A 21,082-nucleotide genomic window follows, 5' to 3' on the forward strand; every position below is an offset into this window, starting at 1 on the left:
GGAATATCGATCGGCTTGCAGGGCTGAATGGGATGAATCAGCCGATGTATTTAATATGAAAGTGGGGTTTCATCACGGACTTTGGAATGCTAATTATATTATCCTATCGTCAAAACTGGGGAACCAAAAGTTGGCCTCTAGTTTTCTTGCTTCTCTACGAGTTGGCAACAAAAAAGTGAGCGAAACTCTTGCGAGAACAATCCACTTTGCTAATGATACCAATTATATAAATCGCTCAAGCAACTCGTAGTTCGGCGTTAGAAAAACCAGTGTCTGGCCAACGTCGATTTTCCGAATTTTAAAATTGCTTGTATGCAAACTAAACAATTTCGAATACGAATACAATAGAGCTGTCAGCAAACGGAGGTCCTGAAAATGCCGCGGAATTGAACACCCCTGAGTCTCATGCACTGATGCTGATTGCAGTTTGCTTCCCTAGCTTATCACACTTAATAGGGATTTTGCCAGCCCTTTATCAAGCCTAGTCTTTGTCGTTTAGACGGGAGTATCGGCAATAACGAACCATGACAAATGAAAAATTGATCCACTTCGCTAATGTTTCCCATCATACATTTTGTTCCTGTTGCTTCATTTCTCAGGGGAAGGAAAGCCTAACCTGGTCGGAGCCGGGGCAAAATCTTATTTAAGTAAGACAAGATGACAGGACAAGGCCTCCCTCCCCCTACAATATATACTGAGGGAACGGATCGCCTTGCAGTCACGGCTAGTTCACGGGTACCTAATCAGCCATGGCAGAAAATTCGAACTACCATTACATTATAGTCGGTGGCGGTATTGCCGGCTCGGTATTAGCATCTCGCCTTCACGAACAGCATCCCGCGTTGGCCATTCTTCTCATAGAAGCAGGACCAGATGTCACCAATAATCCATTGGTGACTGATTCAGCGAACGGACCATTCCTCGTAGGTTCCGAATTAGACTGGGGATACTCTACGGTTCCGCAGCGTCATCTAAACAATAGAGTCTTGCCAAATAATGCTGGAAAAGCTTTAGGTGGAGGATCAGCTATCAACGCAGGTAAGTCCAAATTCGAAATATGCTACCGATCTTGAATTGTGCTGAAATTCAACTCAGGTGGGTGGATACGCGGCGATGCAAACGATTATAATGCGTGGGGAAAGCTGGTTAATGATGCCAGATGGAGCTATGATGGACTTCTACCATACTTTCGTCGGACCGAACATTATCAAAAACCAGGGCTGGAGACCCAACATGGTTATGAAGGGCCTCTTTACACCCAATCGGCCTCATCTACCGGCCGTGATTATCCTTTACGCGAAAATATTCGAAAGGCATGGGAATCCGTGGGCGTTGAGTACAACAGCGATGCCAATTCAGGTTCACCCCAGGGACTTGGAGAGCTCGTGGAAAATCGTAAAAATGGCCAACGACAAGTTGCGAGCGCCGTTTATCCACTCACTGGCGTTCATGTAATGACTTCGACCCTAGTGGCACGTGTCCTCATCGATATCCAGGGATCGGCTCCAAAGGCAACAGGCGTTGAACTCGCAGATGGCAGGAAAATTACTGCCACAAATGAAATAGTTCTCTCCGCTGGTGCATACCGCACTCCTCAAGTCTTGTTGCTCTCTGGAATTGGGCCTTCAGAAGAATTAGAGAAGCATGGCATTAATCAGATAATCGATGCCCCTCATGTCGGACAAAATCTGCATGATCACATGTCCGTAGCCCAATGGTGGAAATTGAAAAATCCAGAAGCTGGATATGCTCTTGGATCCCCCTTATTTAACAATCCCAACTTTGCGAAAGGTACACCTTTAGACTGGGTCGTTACATACGGAGTACCTCGTGAAGGACTCAAAGCCGCTTTGGCCAAAGATGAGGGGACAGTAGATGATTCTCACCCGCTCCTTAGCCCAGCCCGGTCTCATGTAGAGTGTTTAACTGTCTACGTTGGAGCAAATAAATCCGAGCCCGTCATACCTATGGACGGAAGCCACATCACAACAGTAGTTCTTGGTGGTCTTCCGACTTCAAGAGGAATTGTCAAATTGGCATCGAATGATCCAACCGTAGCACCAATCATCGACCCAAACTACTTTTCGACGGAAGCTGATCGATACGTGTTGCGCACAGGACTGAGAAAAATGATGGAGGTCATGTTAGGCACCACAGAAGGGCAGAATCTGATAGAGACAGAAACTGTAGCATCAAGAGAGAAACCATTAGATTGGAAGGCCAGTGATGATGAGATTGACGAACGCATCAAAGCACGTGGAAAGTACGTACTTCTGCCTTCCATCCAAAAGGAATCTACACTAACTTTATCAACAGGACAGTCTATCACCCCGCCGGAACTGCTGCTATGGGTCGGGTCGTTGATAGCAATTTGCGCGTATACGGAGTCCAAAGACTACGTGTCGTTGATGCTAGTGTAATCCCTTTGCCTATTACGGCTCATTATCAAGCTTGTACTTATGCTTTCTCTGAGCAGGCAGCTGAAATTATTGGGTCTAGCTTTCAACCTCGTGGGATTTAGATGGACTTAACACTGAGACAGGCAGGCAATACTTTGGCATGAAGAACCCGTAAAGTTAACATAGTTGCCCATCAAATGAGTGGTATTTGCTTCTTTGAAATATTGAAAACTTGTATTATTTTGAGACAGTGGAAGCCCTGCAAGAATTGAGTTTAGTAGAATCCATGTGATGATGTGCAAGCTCTACTGGAGTCTTTCCTCCCAAATCTTTGTGGCAATAATACAATAATATTCCGTGCATCCATCTTGCCCCGCAAGATATGCTAAAAAGAGATGCAGAGATTGTTCGAGAAGACAGTCTTTTACAAGGATCCCAGTAAAGGTTTGATTGATCCGGGCGATTCAGTGGATTAGATGTATTTAGCGCGGCAATATTGCTGGAAACGAACGTGGTTCACATGGATCCCCAGGAGTACTAAGTAATTTGATGCAACCTAAAAGCTGTTGGATTTTATGCCTGTAATCAGCCCATCCATTTCGATTAATCTCGTCATTGAATTGGGAATCAACATAGTATATAAGGGATGCAAATCGCATTGAAATTGCTCGATTAATTCATTTCTCTTATTTGAGATACGAATCACTTTGTTCTTCCTCAATCATGCAGACTTATTCTGTTTCACATATACTCTTTGTGCTGACATCAACAATCGCATGTGTTGAAGCAAGTAGCGCGACTCGTGGTCGCATAGCATCTAGTGGTTTCGGTGCACCTGGGGTTGATGCATCATATGATTATGTTGGTAAGAAATTTCCACCCAGTATACAGAAGACATAATTTAATCACACATGATTTCTAGTAATTGGCGGAGGTACTGCTGGCATAACACTTGCCTCACGGCTTGCTGAAAATTCCAACGCATCGGTAGCAATCATCGAAGCAGGAGGATTCTATGAGGTAGACAACGGAAACTTCAGCGTCGTACCCGGCCTCGCATTATCTGCTCCATTTCTGGGAACCGCGGTACCTTTTCAGCCACAGCCTCTTGTAGACTGGGGACTCGTTTCAACTGTGCAGGCTGGTGCTGGCGGTCGGCAGATTCATTATGCGCAAGGAAAAACTTTGGGAGGTGGTTCAGCCTTGAATTCTATGGCGTTTCATCGGGCAACCAATGGCACATATCAGCGATGGGCAGATATTGTGGGGGATGATTCCTACACTTTCGCCAATCTGTTGCCTTATTTCAAAAAATCGGTCCAACTGACGCCACCCAACCTAGCAAAACGCAACACCCCTAACGCGACAACTGTATATGATCCAAGCGTTTTCAGCAATTCTGGCGGGCCCTTGCAGGTGTCCTGGGGAAACTGGGTTGACCCTCCTTTCACGTGGTTTCAAAAAGCTTTCGAAGCAATTGGTCTACCAATTAGCCCAGTAAACTTCAACAGCGGCATTCTTTCTGGATATGCTGCCTGGATTCCGTCGACGATATCTCCAAGCGATGCTACTCGCTCGTCCTCGCAATCTTCTTTCCTGACTCAATCAATCGAATACCCGAACCTGGTGGTTTACACCCAGGCCAGAGCGAATCGAATACTCTTCAATGGCACCGTTGCATCAGGGGTTTCTGTCGCAACACAGGGCGTCAACTTCACTATATCAGCCAAGAAAGAAGTTATCCTCTCAACAGGTGTATTTCATTCGCCCCAACTATTGATGTTATCAGGTATGTCTCTCCATCATCTCCCGCGTTAGTAGTTGCAGATGCCGATTGATTGACTTTTTGTGATAAAGGTATTGGACCAAGCACAACTTTGTCAAGATATGGAATCCCTATTATATCTGACCTATCTGGCGTGGGTCAGAATTTGTGGGATCAGATTATATTTCCTGTCGTCCGGGCGATGGATATTCCGACCGGAGCAGAACTAATTGCGGAACCTCAATACTCCCAGAACACCTTGCAGCAATATTTGAATAATACTGCTGGTCCTTTGAGCTCTGAGAACGGTTTCATCGCATTTGAGAAGATACCCCAAGCTCTGAGAAGTAACTTTACCTCTGCAGCACTCTCGGATCTGGCTTCATTCCCCTCTGATTGGCCGGAAGTTGAATACGTCTCGAACAGTGGAGTAGGCGTAGGCTACATACTCGCGGCATTGACAGCTTCTTTATCAAGAGGCAACGTAACGATAGCGAGTGCAGATGCTTCTGTTCCACCAGTGATTAATCTGGGATGGTTAAGCGATCCAAACAATACAGATGCTCAAGTGGCTGTCGCAGCAGTAAAGCGTATACGACAAGCTTGGTCTTCAATTTCCGCAATCACTATAGGCTCCGAATTAGTTCCTGGACCTAATATAACAACTGATGCAGCTATTCTGGATTATATACGTGAATCAACTTCAACGATTTATCATGCAGCTGCGACGTGTAGCATGGGCAAACTTGGCGCTCCGGGTGCCGTTGTCGATTCTGAGGCTCGTGTGTTTGTTGGTACAGGGTTGCGAGTGGTGGATAATTCTGTGACGCCTTTTGCAGTGCCAGGGCATCCACAATCTACTGTATACATGTTAGCAGAAAAAATTGCGGACGTCATCCTTCGTGGAAAGTAATTGGAAGTTTTGAAACTATATAGAGATCATAGACGCATTTATCATATATTATTACTTGACTCCTGATTCGATGCTGCTTTATGAAACCGCAACCAAATGTGTCTGATTATAATTAATATTATACGCAAAAAACATATACTAATTATTTAACACTCTATCATCGCTAGTATTTATAAATTTCTTTATATAACTTATAAGAGATAGAATTAACTAGAAACTAATCACTCTTTTCTATTTTACCTTTCCTAATAAAAAAAGTATAATATTATATATTTAATTCTAAAAACTCTAAATTTTACTTAATACCAGTAAAACAGTTAATACCAGTTGAGAGGGTGTTAGGATTTTTAGTATTCAAGGCTTTATAATTATTATTATTATATAAATTTAGATTGAGATTGAGTTGATAATTTTATATGGTAATTATTGATTGCTTTTGTAATAATAAAAAAGCTATTCTTAAATATATTATTTAATAATAATATATCAAGAGTGTTTTTAATTAAAAATATTTGCTTAAAATAGAAATATTCTTATAATATCAAATCCCTTCATCTTGTTATTCATTTCTAATATAATTCATTAAGAATATTAGCTTATTGTTGAATTATCTTATAATTGAGAAATATCTTGAAATATAATCAATAGCTTTTTGTATTATAGCTTTGATAATATTAAGAATTCAAATAATTTAAAAATCTATTGTTTTAAGGTAATCTTTATTCAATTCATTTTTCAATAATAATTTATATAAATCCTAAATCTTTTTTTTTAAATTAATTAAATAAAAAAGGAATTTGATAATATTATATAATTCAATATTTTTTCGGATTGAAATTCCTTAATATTCTAGATAATACTTATTTCCTTGAAAAAATTCTTTTAAATATTTAATATATTTTATTCGATTTTGTTAATTGAATCGTTTTTTAATTATATTAATAGAATCTTATTATTACTTTTATTATAAAATTTCGTTTCTTATATAACTCGAAAATAATTCTAATAATTTTTAATAATAAAAAAGCTTTATAATAAATACTCCTCCCATAACAAGATGATCTTATATTTATTAGCTTTTCGATTATAAATAATTATATATTAATACATTTATAAAAATAAAATTGTTAAAAAAGAATTGATATTATATAATAAACATTAAATCCAGAAAAAGCTTTAAAATATTTTATTTATAGACTTTTGTTTTTACAATTCTTATATTATCTTAAAATAAATATATAAATATAATCCAATTTAGCTTTTAATATATTACTTATCAATTGATAAGATTTCTTTCAGAAATATTATATAATACTTATAATATCTAATATAATATATATCTAATATTTATTTATTTATTTATTTATTATTTATAGTGATTAACATCTAATATCTGACCTCCCAAGGGATATTCTAGATGTATTAAGGAGTGGGCCTACAGGCCGCTAGTGTTCTAGCCACTTATAATAGTGTCATATTAGCTAATCAGGGGCTTGTTGCCTTAGTATTTCCTCGTTTAATACTATTTATAGGCAATCCTATAATTGTTTTGTTTAAAAGTTTATAGTTTTATTCTAAAGAACCTTGTTTTGTATATCATTCAAATATCGGCAGATAATCGGATCGATTGCTATTGATCGGGAGAGTGCTCGGAGTGTTTATGACTGGTCGATACAGGTCTTAGATTGATTAGGGTAAAGAGGTTGTCCTTAGGGTACTAGAATAGGTTGGTATTTGTATGATTATATATAGTTTGGGTATATCCTAATATAGAATCTGGATCTGATGAGAAGGTTAGTAAAATTATATTGTGATTGTAGAATGTGGTTGATATATGCTATCACGTTCTATTCGATTGTAATCGGTTTAATACAAGTGGCTAGTTGCTGTATATCTGATTATTGATTGAATATCGAAAAAAGTATAATAAGCTTTTCTTGATTCTATATATACAAATATTGACGCGCAGCGACTGGCCGCTTGCACCAAATCGACTTCGATCCGAATGGGACGCGATAGCATATGTCAACCGCGTCCTGCGAACACAATATAGCTTTACTGACCTTCTCGCTAGATCCAGATTCTATACTAGGATATGCTCAAACTACGCGAAACTACGCGAATTCCAACCTGCTCCAATACCCGAGGATGAGCTCTCCACCCAATCAACCTAAGACCCACACCGAACAGCCATAAGCGCTCCAAGCGCTCTCCCGATCGACAGCGATCGACCTGATCATCCGCCGATACCCGGATAACATACAAAACAAGGCCCTCTAAAACAGGACCACAAACCCTTAAACAAAACAGCCGCAGGATCGCCATAAGCAATACTGAGCAGAAAAATACCAAAGACAACAAGCCCCTGATTAGCTAACATTACACTACTATGAGCGGCTAAAACGCTAGCGGCCCATAGGCCCACTCCTTAGTACATCTAGAATACCCCTTGAGAGGTCAGATAATAGATGCTAATCACTATAAATAAAAATAAATAAATAAATATATACAAATATTTATACTATTTTCGTAATTGAATTTAATATAATAGGCTGTAAAGTCACCGTATCCGGTTCGTATTGCTATAAATCTATATAATACTCATAAAAAAGCTTGAGACTCCTTGGTTCCGAGGTGTTATATATCGGCTTCCATATATTATATATTTTGAAAATCAGATTTCTTTTTGTATTCTACTATTTACTCTTTGAATACCAATATTTGGCATATAGAACAAAATGGGAATTGCTGATAATAGGGAGGCACAATGGGCCAGGATCAAATAATCCAGTTATACTCTGATTAACAAGATGATTAGCTGCCTTGTTACCCTCTATCTCGGTATACCCAAGGAATCACTTGATTGTGATATTGTAGTGTCACATTGATTGATTGATTGATTGATTTAGTTTAACGTCCCGCTCCAGTCCATGACTATATAAAACGGCTAGGCTCTAAAAGCTTAGCAATACTAGTGAATATCTATAGTAGATATGATCAATTTTGGGGGAGTAAAAAACAAATATTGGGGTGCTCTGTCCGATCTCTATTTGGAATGCAAATAGAGATATAATGTCTTCATCCATTAAGACCTTTCCCTTTTCTTTCTTTCCTACTCTTAATCCTATTAAAGTATTCCGATATTCAATCTTCTTTCAAACTTGAAATCCAATTTGCTATCCCTTTCTTCTATAAGAGACAAAAGTTATCCCCTCCCGAGTTGCCTCTAGTATAGCAAAAGGTTCTCTTGCTAGTGAGATGAAAATAGAAGGCACTATTCTTCTTTTAATTCTATCTTTTTTAAATTAGCCCTTTATATACCTTTATAAGCTTGATATCCTCCAGTCCTTATTAAATATATATAATCGAAATTATTGAAAATAATAAGATAGAATCGAACCCTAAGCCCTATAACCTATACACAAATCAATTCGAAAAATTCGAAAATTCGAAAATCAAAGGAAAAACGTCGTATCGTATTGATGCCCAGAGTATAGAATTAATTAAAAAGCGATGGTATTCTCTATATCGTAAAATCATATTCGAATAACTAAAAGCCAAAGAGAGAGAAAGAATTGTAATTCAAAGAGAGTGGCGACGAGTTTTATATTAAAAAGACTTTTCCAAAAAAGAAAAGAGGCTAACTTTCCGTATCGTATCTGTAGAGGTAATAATAAAAGACAAATATTGAATCTGACTGGGCTTCCATAACCTTTATATCCGCATTACTTTGCTAATATTTATCTTTTCGTAGGGATCGCTATCGCAAAATCGTAATATAATCCTTCCTTCCCTATATCTTCCAAACCCCTTTTCTTCCAATTCTTCCGATTCCATCTGCAACTCAATCTTAACTCTACAGACTCTTGAAGAAGAGCTGGAGGTTCGTAGGATGCACCGCGTACAGGTGTTGAGTCTTCGCATCCCGTAGTGTCACATTACTTAATGGCATTTATAATAGATTTATTAAAAGGAATCAGCAGCACTTCCTTATATTCCTTAGATTATTAAAATGCTATCAATATATAATTATATTCAGCCTTGATAAGAGTGTTTGATAATATTCAGGAGATATTCCAATCCCTGCTATACGCCAATCGCCTTGATATCAAAGATATGCGACTATTCGTATATACAGCTGTAGTTACTATTGATTGATTGATTGATTTTATTAACGTCCATCTTCAGTCCAAGACTATATAGGACGGCTAGGCCCTAAGGGCCTAACAGGTAACTTTTTAATTTATAATATTGGATATAATCTAATTGGGAAAGTGAAAACAAATGCTGGGGAATAATGCCCGCTCATTATACGTATTGCATATAATAAGAAAATTTTGAAAATCAAGAAATTGTGAGGAGGTTAAACCCTTCTCTTATTTCCTCAATTGCTTTTTCTTTATTTATTTTTTTCTCTTTTCTTTTTCATTATTACTTTTTTCTTTATTACTTCTTATTTAAGAGTTCTTATTAAATACTATGCCCTTATAGCGATTTTGGTGATATTGATAAATTTGATAGTTAATTCGATATCTATTTTTGTATGTAATAGGAATTGTATAGTGTTTTTGGATAATGGTATTTTCTTAAAGATCTCTTTTCTTTTTGTTTTATATATCGAATAGTTAATAAGGAGGTATTGAGGTGCCTTGATATTATTACATCTGCATTTATTATTGGTAAGTTTGAAGTAATATAAGTAGGATTTGATATATCCATAATCTAATTTGAGTTGAAAGAATGCATTAGTAGTATTTCGAGTAGTTCTGTTTGGTAGCTTGATTTTCGAATTAATTTTCTATAAAAATAGTTTCGAGTAAATTGATGGGGATTGGTTTGATTTGAGTTCGTATTGGTTGAGAGTATTAAGCTATTGATCTGAAGTATATTCTTTGATAGTCATATCTAGTAGTTCAAAGCTTGTTTTGTTCGAGATGGGTTGTATTGTGGTTGCTTTTTTTGCTAGTTTATCTGCTAATTCATTTCCTTCAACTGAGGTATGTTCTGGGATTTAGTTTAAAGATATTTCAGCTCCTTTAGCTTTGATAACTTTTGTTGCTTTGATTGCTTTTATTTGATATGCTTGTTCTGGGTGATCTGAAGGTGTTTTTAAATGATATAAATCTGTTTGATTGTTTGAGTAGATTTTGAATTTTTGATTAGTATAAGTAATTGAGCTAATATATTCAATAGTTCTTATAATTCCATAAAGCTCTCTATTGTATACTAATTGATTAATATCAATATTGCTTCGCTCTTAATATAAAATTCAATTATTTAACTGTATAACTATTATACTTACCCCAATACCTACTCCCTTTTCGATAGAGGAAGTATTAGTGTAAATATAAGTAGTATTCTTATCCCTATAATTAAAAACAATATTATAAAGAATAGCAGTATCTTCTTTTGACGAATTGCTGATATTAACTCTAAAAGGAATTTCTCTTTTCTATAGGGAAAAGTTAAAATGAATAATCTTTTCGAATAAGAAGGGATTGAAATCCTTATTTATCGATTCTCTAATTCTATTTAATTGAGTGAGCTTATATTGTTTTCTTAGAGGAGTAGAGATCGCTTTCAAATTAGTTTGATGTTGAGCTAGTATACCTTTTTCGATATTGATTGGGTGGTTTGGTGCTAATTTAGCTAAACAGAATGCGTATTATCTAATATTTGAATCTAATCGAATTTTTGTGGGCTTTATACCTGCTTCTATTTTTATTAAAAGAATTAAAGTAGTTTTGAATATTTCTAATATCTTTTGAAGGGCTAGGTTTTGAAGTGATTATATTATATTCTTAAAATGAGTTTAACCTTTTTATTAAATTATTAATTCATAATTGGTTATATTAATTATATATATTATATATAGTTATCTGAGAGCTTTAGGATTAAGGCCCTTTTTGATATTAGCTAATCGAGCTATTCGGTAGAAGGTTTCTTTTGTTTGTGTGATTCGAATATTAATATGTTGATTGAATTTGAGGAGAGATTCCCTCTGATGCTAGTGTTAGCAGAAATGAATTATATTATAACTACTTTCTAGAATATATTATAATACAAAGTAGGTTCGCTATATCTATAGACGCTTTCCCGGCTTACTTGTAATAAAGCTACTAATATTAAGCTTCTATAGAATCTTTTGATTATGTTAAATCATTTATTGTATAATTACTTTCGGAAGTTTCAATCAGAATTAAAATCATTTTTTTATATCTTTATTCCTATTTACTTCTTAAGCCTATCTAATATCTTCATTATGCCCTCTGCCCTATAGTATCCGATTATAGACTAATACATGCATCCATCCTCTCGAGCTATATAGATAGTGTCGCTGTTGCTATCATTATATATTATGCTTTGCAACTAGTAGCTGTTTTGTATTACCTTGCTGGATCTCTCCTATATAACAAAACCGATTATATCTTGCAGACTTGTTATTTCAAATTCTTAATTAAGCAGTCCTTCTATAGTGTTTCCAATCTACTAATCAAAGCTCTGCTTGTAAAATCCATTTCCTTAATATATAATTTGTAATCGAAAGTAAAGTGCTAGGAGTGTATTATATATATATTGTAGGATTGGCTTTTGTCTGAAATCCTTTGTTGCTGTAATACCAATCGAGCATTATCAAGTATAACTTACTAAAAGTATTCTTTTTATATTAGAACTTCTCTACTATCATATTACTCTTGTATACTTAAAGATAAGATATTAAAAATATCCCTTCTCCTATTCTATATATACTCCTGCCAACTCTAATAGACATTATCCTAGCCTTTGTATACTTCCTATTACTCCTCTCATTATTTATAAATATCTAATCTAGTATATCTGCAGATTGTATATATTATTGAATTATGAAAACTCTGTATATTAACATTCTAAAAGTGTTTTGTTGATTTTTATTTGTTAAGTTAAGGATATCGGCCTTGCTTCTAATACAGGCTTTAGTTAGACTTAACTATATTATAAAAACTTCATTATTCATTATTTCAAGAACTAATTCTATTTTACAAATATTCTATTGCGATATACTCTAACTCTGCTTTTTATATAAATTCGTAAAGGCATAATTTTATATCAATCCCGCTTTTATTTCCCTTTTATTATCAAATAGTTTTTATTTCTGTTTTGCTAATAATTCTTTGTTTTAAGTATCTTTGTAATTATTCTTTGGTGATTAGCTGTGTGTACCTTTGCTTTTAGTATAGCCTCCAATTAGTGTACAACCACCACCCGGCTCTAACTAACTCTATTTAGCTTTTCGATTGTACAATCAAAGATTCGTAGGATACACTATGTACAGGTGAGAGTCATCATATCCCTATAAGGATTAATTAAAGCCGCTGTATAAGTTACTATTAATCCGGCTGAGCAACGAGTAGTATTAGATCAATACGAAATATTGAGATAAGACGCAAATCAGCCATTTTGGGAATTCTATCAAAAATTTCGATAATTAGCTAATACTATTGGAATTCAAGATAGCTTTATTCTTTTCAATGGTCTTCGAAATCGAATTAATATCAGATTAGTATATATTTGTATTACAGAATTCATTAGTTTTTGAAGTATTAATGATTATGTAGTTTTCCTTTAAATTCATAATATAAATTATTGATCTATTAAAGCTAGGGAATATGCAATCGCATCGGCCACTCGATCGAACCCTATTAGCAACTGTACGACTGCTTCACAATAGTTATACTTTATGTCTAAGATTAGTTAAGAGATTCTACAATATTCTGCAAATATTGTTTTATTCTGTTTATTATTGAATTATTAATCCAATATAATTTCTATTTCAAATAATTCTTATTATAATTCCCAATCTTAAAAATCTAATAGTCCAATAAGAAATTCGATTCCAGCTCAATCCAATTCCCGAATTCAAAAGATTATCAATACTAATAAACTTTTTAGTAAACCTATCAATAACCCTTCCAATATTTAATATTTAATAGATTTCGTTTAAAAAAAAAAAAAATAAATATAAAGCCTCCAAAAGACAAACTCTAAAAAAAATCTCCCTTCTAAAACATCTAAAAAATATAAAATACCTTAATCTACAAAAGCTAATGAAAGATCCTTATATGATTATTCCTTATACGATTTCGAAGTAAGGAATTGCTTTTCAAGTTTAAGTTTTTATTAATTTTGGAATTAATAGTTATATATTTATTAACAAAACCCTTCTATAATAAATCTCCTTGGTATTTATTATTTTTATTGCTAAACTATTTGTTTTAATACCTATCAAAGGATATAATAGTATTGTAGATAAATAAATTATTTATTATACTTGTTTTATACTTATGATTGATAAATATATTCAATCATATATTTCTTTTCTGATTATTATTCTTCAGAATAATAATATTATTCTAGAATGATAATAGCTAGCTGAATATTCCCTTTATCTTGATTACAAAAAGTAGAAATTATTTTGGCTTTATTCTTATTCTCCAACTCTTTCTTTTACTTTTAATTATATTCTTTCTTGAAAAGATCTCAAATCTAAGCCTTTAAATTCAGCAATACAATTAGATACTGAGTGAAGAGATTGAAAGTTAGATTAATATTGAAAAAAACGAAAATCCTTTATTTTTAATAATATATATTATTTTTTGAATCTAATTTTACAAATTAATTTTGATTATAAAATCATTCTTTCGGATAATTCAATAGAATTTAATATATCCTCTGATATCCAAGTATTAGAAGTTCCTTTTTAAGAAAATTTTAAAATCTTGAAACTTTTAAAAGAAAATTTCGAAAAGACTTTAAAGGAAATATTCTCGATTCTAATTATTATTAATAATACTTTTAAAAAATCAATAACCAAAAGTATTAAGCAAATAAATAAAATTCTGAAGGATCTATTATACAAAATCTTAAAGAATAATTCACCTATACCTATACCTTATAAAAGATACTTTTCTATCCCACATTCCTCAAATAGCTTTAAAGCACCTAACCGAATTGCTTTCATTACAAACCCTGTATTTTATTTGATCTATATATATTAATAAAATAATGAATTATTTATTAGCTCTTTTTACAAAATTAGCGAATTAATTGATCAATGCTTTAAAGAGAAAGATCAATCAAATTAATTGATACTACATTGTAAGACCTTTGTTCTAGCCTATTGCAACACCGTACAGCTGTATACTCGTTACTAGCCTCATTATCTGCGCTGAACGCAGAACCTTCCATTCCACCAGAATATAAAGACTATATCGATATATTCTCGAAAGCCGAATCGAATATACTACCACCACATCGATTATACAACTATAAGATTACTTTTGAAGATAATAATAAAAAAGCTCTCAAATACAACCCTCTTTATAAGATATCTCTTAAAGAACTCAAAACAATCAAGAAGTATATCACTAATTATTATTATTATTATTATTAGTAATTTTCAACCGGGCCGTATAGGCGAGCCTCCCAGGGGGCATTACGGTTGGGCTAACTGCGGGATAATCTTAATTTACATGATCCCCCTCTCCTAAAAATGAGGTCTCAATACCCTCAGTAGCCTCCCAAGCGATAGCTAGCGCGCTTGCGCTTTTGTCTCCGATCCTCTGAGCGCCTCCGTGCGCGCTTTCCGATCTTTTATATAATGTTTTGATTGAGAGCTGCTTTATCCTGTAAGGGTAGCTTTTGTATGTGTTCTAGTACAGCGCAGTGTATTGCATATATCGATTTTGTTCTTTATAGCCTTGCTATATCGATCGCCTCCTATTCTGTATTTGTGTTCACCCGGATCGGTCAATCCATTTCCATTTCCTCTTCCTATTCTTCTGGTAGCGTTCTAGGGCATATGCTCCTGTAGAAGTCTGTTATAGCAATAAATTCAGCGAACTTGGCTGGTGTGTGCATTAGCTGTTTCAGTAGTCGTTCTTGAGCCGCCCTAGTATATCACTAATAACCTTCATAAAAACTTTATTAAACCTAATCAAGCCCCATTTATAGCAACATCGTACAGCTGCATACTCGTTACTAGCCTCATTATCTGCACTGGATGCAGAACCTTCTATTCTATTAGAATATGAAGACTATGCCGATATATTCTCGAAAGCCGAATCGGATATATTATTATTATATCGATTATATAACTATAAGATTACTTTTGAAGGTAATAATGAAAAAGCTTTCGAATATAACTCTCTTTATCGGCGACTACGCCGCTTACCATCAGCGATTTGGTCATTAAAACAATAAGCTGGACTACTCATACAACAGCACTAAGGAACCATATCACTTCTTTATTTATTTATTTATTTATTTATAGTGATTAACGTCTAATATCTGACCTCCCAAGGGTATCACTTCTTTAAATACATTATAAACAATCTAAAACATTCAAACTAGCCCCTTATCCCTATAGAAATGTAATCTAATAAGTAGGCAATTACATATATCAAAAAAACTCTTATACACACCTAACAAGCTTACTCAGTTAATCACCGACTCAGAATTCTATACTCAGATTTGTTCTAATTATTAAAGGATTTTTAGAAAACAATAATCTTTTCAATAAAGCTTGTTGTTTATTCTTTATAAACTTACTACTCAATTAATTACTCAAATACACTACACCTCTAAAAATCGCAAACCCAATATATAACACAAAAGCCCTACTGCTCAACTAAACAAATAGCAACTTACTCTCACTTCTTTTCCTCTACCATAAAAATCGAAGCCCACAATGAGCCTATCCATTTGAGAATCAAGCTCTGCCTCAACAACAACCCGGATCAGACATTCCCTTCTGGAAATAGAAGCAGATCACACCCGCAGAAAAGCGAATAGCCCTAGCATTGAAATTAAATTGCTAAATTCGGTCACGACAATCACGCCGCTCAAATAATTCCTTATCTTAGTATATCTAAATATCCTTAGGGAGATCCAAAACAGATGTTAATTAATATAAATAAAAATAATAAATAAAATAACTCTCTTTATAAGATATCTTTTGAAGAGCTCAAAACAGTCAAGAAGTATATTACTGATAATCTTTATAAAGGTTTTATTAAATCTATTTATTTATTTATTTATAGTGATTAATGTCTTGTGGGGGACCTCCCTAGGGGTATGAAAGATGTGGCTAGATCTAGAGTTACAAATACAGAAAGGCGCTGATGTGTATACTAATAAAACCTTATAGGGTAAACTTAGTTTCTTTTATATATCCTAAACAAGTTAGTGTAATGTTTGCAAATAGGGCTATTTGATTGGTTCTATATTCCTAGCACTTTCTGTTACTCGTGAAGAGGAGCGCTCTGATTATACAATTACTCCTATCATAAAATTATATGAGTAGAAGCAATATATATAGATATATTACTTCAAAAAAACAGGTATATGTGTAATGGTGCTTTATGGGAGTGGAGGATTCGGCTATTGGGCTGCTTGAGAGAAGCAATCGGAATGATAGTTCTGCTGAGTAGTAGAATAGCATATAAGTGTAGTAATAATAACTAAAGAGAGGATCAGTTTCCTCTCAGCATTCGATCGATTGCTTTTGCGGCTTATAATAGAAAAGCTCTATTAGGGTTAGCGGTAGATTGTTGGAGCTTAGTGGAGCTGTATCAAAAGATTTACACTAAGATGGTCTATAAGGCAATATATAGAGTGAATCCATGTAAATCAGATCACTATAGCCTTAAGTTGTAGAACAGTGGGAGAGTAGCCCGATCACTCTACCACTAAACCAGCCGGGCTCCTTGCGGAGGACAATGGTCTTTTTGTCTTTTATTAAATCTAGTTAAGTTCTATTTATAGTTTTATTCTCTTTGTGAGAAAGCAAATGGAAGTTTTCAATTCTATATCGATTTTCGCATACTGAATTTACTTATCCAAAAGAATCAATACCCTTTTCTTTAATTAACAAAATCCTTGGCTGCTTTATTGACGCTAAGATTTTCACCAAACTCGATATCCGTTAAGTATTCTATCAAATTAGAATGGACCCTCAATCTGAAGAATATACGATTTTCCGTATGTGTTATAGAGCCTACAAGTACCGTATTCTTCCTTTAGCCTAACCAATAGTCCTACTACCTATCAATATTATATAAATAACATTCTCTTCGATTACCTCGATGATTTCTGTATAGTCTATTTGGACAATATCTTAATTTACTCTTTAAATCCTTTGGAATATCAAATCCATATGAAAAAGATCTTACAATATTTAAAAAATGCTGATCTTTAAGTTGATTTAAAGAAGAGCGAATTTAGTATCACTTGTATTAAATACCTTGGCTTTATAATCTTTACAGAAGGAGTTAAAGTAGATTCTGAGAAAGTTGTTATTATACGCAATTGGGCGTATCCGACTACAGTTAAGGAATCCAGTTCTTTTTAGGATTTTATAATTTCTACTGCCGATTTATATGTAACTTTGGTATATTAATCAAACCTTTAATCAATCTGATTAAAAATAATATCCCCTTCCAATTCGATAACAACTATATACACGCTTTGATATTCTTAAGAACTCTCTTACCTCTTCTCCTATTCTACAGTACTATTAACAAGACCTTGAATGTATACTGGAAATAAATACCTTAGATAGAGTAGTAGCGAATATTCTCTCACAAAAGTATAGCGAAGACTGGCTACTTGTAGGATTCTATTCGAAAACTATAGCTTTTGCTAAGCTTAATTACGAAGTCTACAATAAAGAGATACTCTCTATTGTGAAGTCCTTTGGATATTGGCATACTGAACTTATTAGTATACTATACCAGATTCGTGTTTATATTGATCATAAAGCATTAGTTTATTTTATAACTACGAAAACCTTAAACTCCTGATAAGTACAATGAACCGAATTCCTGGCGGATTACAATTTTGTAATATACTATTGTTCAGGAAAAAACAATTTATTAGCTGATGCTCTTATTTGCTATACCGACGAACTGGATAACCAAAATCAAAAGAAAAAGTTGCAATGCTACTAGCAACTTTTGAAAGATGATCAAATCAATCCTTTTATCCTGGTTTGCGAGCTTCGATTAGATCCTGCCGAAAAAGCTTTTATCCGAATCCTAAATTTAACTTCAATTTTCCTAGTTCTATAGATTATCGATTATATTTTATTCATTAATCGCTATATTCCTTTTTTAAAAGCCTTACGGAAATAAATATAAAAAAACGATAATCATTTTAGCCTCGAAAATAGATTATATTATATAAAACAAACTAGTGATTTCTGATATAGATAATCTTTGTACTCTTTTAATTCAAAAAGCCTATAATAATATCTCTATTGTATATTCAGGTATCCGAAAAACCTTGAAGTTATTAACTAATCATTATTATTATTATTATTATTATTATTATTATTATTATTATTATTATTATTAATAATTTTCAACCGGGCCATATAGGCGAGCCTCCCAGAAGGCATTATGGTTGGGCTAACTGCGGGATAATCTCTAATTTACATGATCCCCTTCTCCTAAAAATGAGGTTTTAATACCCTCAGTAGCCTTTTAAGCGATAGCTAACACACTTACACTTTTGTTTCCGATCCTCTGAATACCTTTGTATATACTTTCCGATCTTTTATATAATGTTTTGATTAAAAGCTGCTTTATTCTATAAAAATAGCTTTTGTATATATTCTAGTATAGCGTAATGTATTGTATATATTGATTTTGTTTTTTATAGCCTTACTATATCAATCGCCTTCTATTCTAATTTGTATTTATCTGAATAATCAATTTATTTTCATTTCTTTTTCTATTTTTTTAATAGTGTTTTAGGGTATATACTTCTGTAGAAGTTTGTTATAGTAATAAATTCAGTGAACTTGGTTGGTATATATATTAGCTGTTTTAGTAGTCGTTTTTGAGCCGTTTGGTTGTGGGATAGCTATTTGGGCTTGATACTCTGGAGGCTAGTGTTTTTGTAGATTGTAAGGATTTTGTGGTAATGTCTAATATACTTAAGGGATTTGTATATATTATATAGCAATAGATTGTTGTTTTCTTGTATTTAAATTATTAATAATAGTTTTTGAAATTGCTATATACTAAGTGGATGCTAATATATAGTGGAGAATAGCTGTAAGAGTTCTAGTTTATTAGGGTATTTATTTGTACTCTTTGGATTTTATTTCTAATATTATTTGGAAAGTATTGGTTTCTATTTGATTCACTATACCTATACTATAATTCCATAGCAGTTTTTGCTATAAAACGAATATTGCTTATTGTAGATCAATTTATATACTCTAAGACTGATTTTCTTATCCCTTTATTAATAAATATATTTGCATACTCATTCCCTTCGATCCCTATATGGCCTAGCAATCATTTAATCTGGATTGAGTGTGTTTACATTAGTTTATAATATTTAAAGAAAGCCTATTACAATATAATAAAGGCTATACCTCTTATTCTTTATATTATTAATATATTATTAATATATATACAGATTTCTATTTATTTTATACCAATAATATTTCTGATTATTACTTAAAGACCTTAATATACCCCAATCGCTTCCATATCGAATATATAAAAATTATAATGTAATCCACTATTTCCTTTATATATTACTGTCTATTCTCTATATATGATATATTTATATCCTACTTGCCTACTATTCTTATTGATCTGTTCCAATTCATTAAAGAATATAATAATCTGATTGTATATATACTTGTTTCACTATTCCTGAAACTGCTTTGTTATTACCTCTTTTATAAAGTCTTTAATAGAATTCTGTTTGATACCCTGGTATATAATGAGGCCCTATTAAAGTCGTCTCCTTGATTCGGAGAAGGTATTGACTGATCACCTGAATCTTTGTTCTAGCTGACTGCAATTGGCCTTCCCTATTGCTGAAAAAGTAGATAACTTTTATTCCTTGATAATAAGAGAGTGTTTTGAATTAATAATTTAAATACAGAGGGCTGCTCTTTATTTTATTTATTCTAATACTATTTCTATTAATAGAAGAATACTATCCCTTATTATCACTGTATTCGGGATTATTCACCAGATTGGAAAGACTCCTCTGATTGCTATTTGTAGAATCTTATTGATAGCTAGAATTACTTTTTTAATCGGACACTTATTACTACTAATATCCCATCTTGATATTATTCAGTGGTTTTTGTTTATTCTATATACCATACCTTTACTCTATAAAATAAAACTAGATATAAGCAAATAATCATTACTTTTTATAAAAATACTATTAGGAGTTCATTTGTGATCCGGATTAGCTTTTAAATGTAATGAATCAATTTCTGGCTTTTGGCTACTCGCATTTCAATATACTATTTGAATATAAACTTGTAATCAAATTATACATCTAGTTATTGTAAAGCTGATCCTGATATAATCGGAGAGATAATGCAATTGCAGTTTATTTCGTATATTGGATTGATGGAATGCTTATACTATATTATATGGATTATCTCTATCTTTTTGGGTGTAAAGATTATTTTATTTTTAGTTTTTCTAATGGAATATACTTTTCATATCTTTTACTAGCATTACAATGTTTTATTGAATGCTTGCTGATAATTGGTATAGATAGATATCGTTTATATACCTAAATTGGAGTTTAGGGTTTTGCTAAAGTAGTTTTGTAAGATAAAGTATATATAGGATTAACAAAAGGGGTAAGTCTTATAGAATATTATATTTCATTATATGTAATTAGTTATTGCTTTATTAATCTAATCTTAAATTATTTTTAGATTAAAAAGAAGTCGATTAAAATAATCAGGTTTTGTGGAAATTCTTATTTCCTTATTTGTTTTAGGAATTTGTTTTTAAATAAAATATTAAATACTCTTTGTATATCTAGTATAACTATTATAATCTTATAATCTTTGTTGAGTGCTACTTCTACATCATAAATAAACAATATTACTAAGTCTATAGCCAATCGTTTCGGAAGGGCATTGTAGTATTATAAACTAAATATTTCTTATATTAAAACTATCTACATTAGATATCT

General features: G+C 33.1%; 2 protein-coding genes across 2 annotated transcripts; both read left to right on the top strand.

Moving 5' to 3' along the window:
- Positions 1–749: 749 nt before the first annotated feature.
- Positions 750–2,521, top strand: EAF02_011598 (uncharacterized protein; the record flags this gene model as incomplete). Its single annotated transcript, XM_038907645.1, has 3 exons — positions 750–1,038; positions 1,096–2,263; positions 2,317–2,521. 3 exons carry the CDS (start codon positions 750–752, stop codon positions 2,519–2,521), a joined length of 1,662 nt encoding a protein of 553 aa, XP_038752658.1.
- A 601-nt stretch (positions 2,522–3,122) lies between these two features.
- EAF02_011599 (uncharacterized protein) lies at positions 3,123–5,077 on the top strand (the record flags this gene model as incomplete). Its single annotated transcript, XM_038907646.1, has 3 exons — positions 3,123–3,264; positions 3,322–4,188; positions 4,257–5,077. 3 exons carry the CDS (start codon positions 3,123–3,125, stop codon positions 5,075–5,077), a joined length of 1,830 nt encoding a protein of 609 aa, XP_038752659.1.
- Positions 5,078–21,082: the final 16,005 nt, after the last annotated feature.

Source organism: Botrytis sinoallii (genome assembly GCF_014898435.1).
Source record: "Botrytis sinoallii strain Bc 23 chromosome Unknown BSIN_033, whole genome shotgun sequence".
In the NCBI taxonomy this organism is placed as follows: domain Eukaryota; kingdom Fungi; phylum Ascomycota; class Leotiomycetes; order Helotiales; family Sclerotiniaceae; genus Botrytis; species Botrytis sinoallii.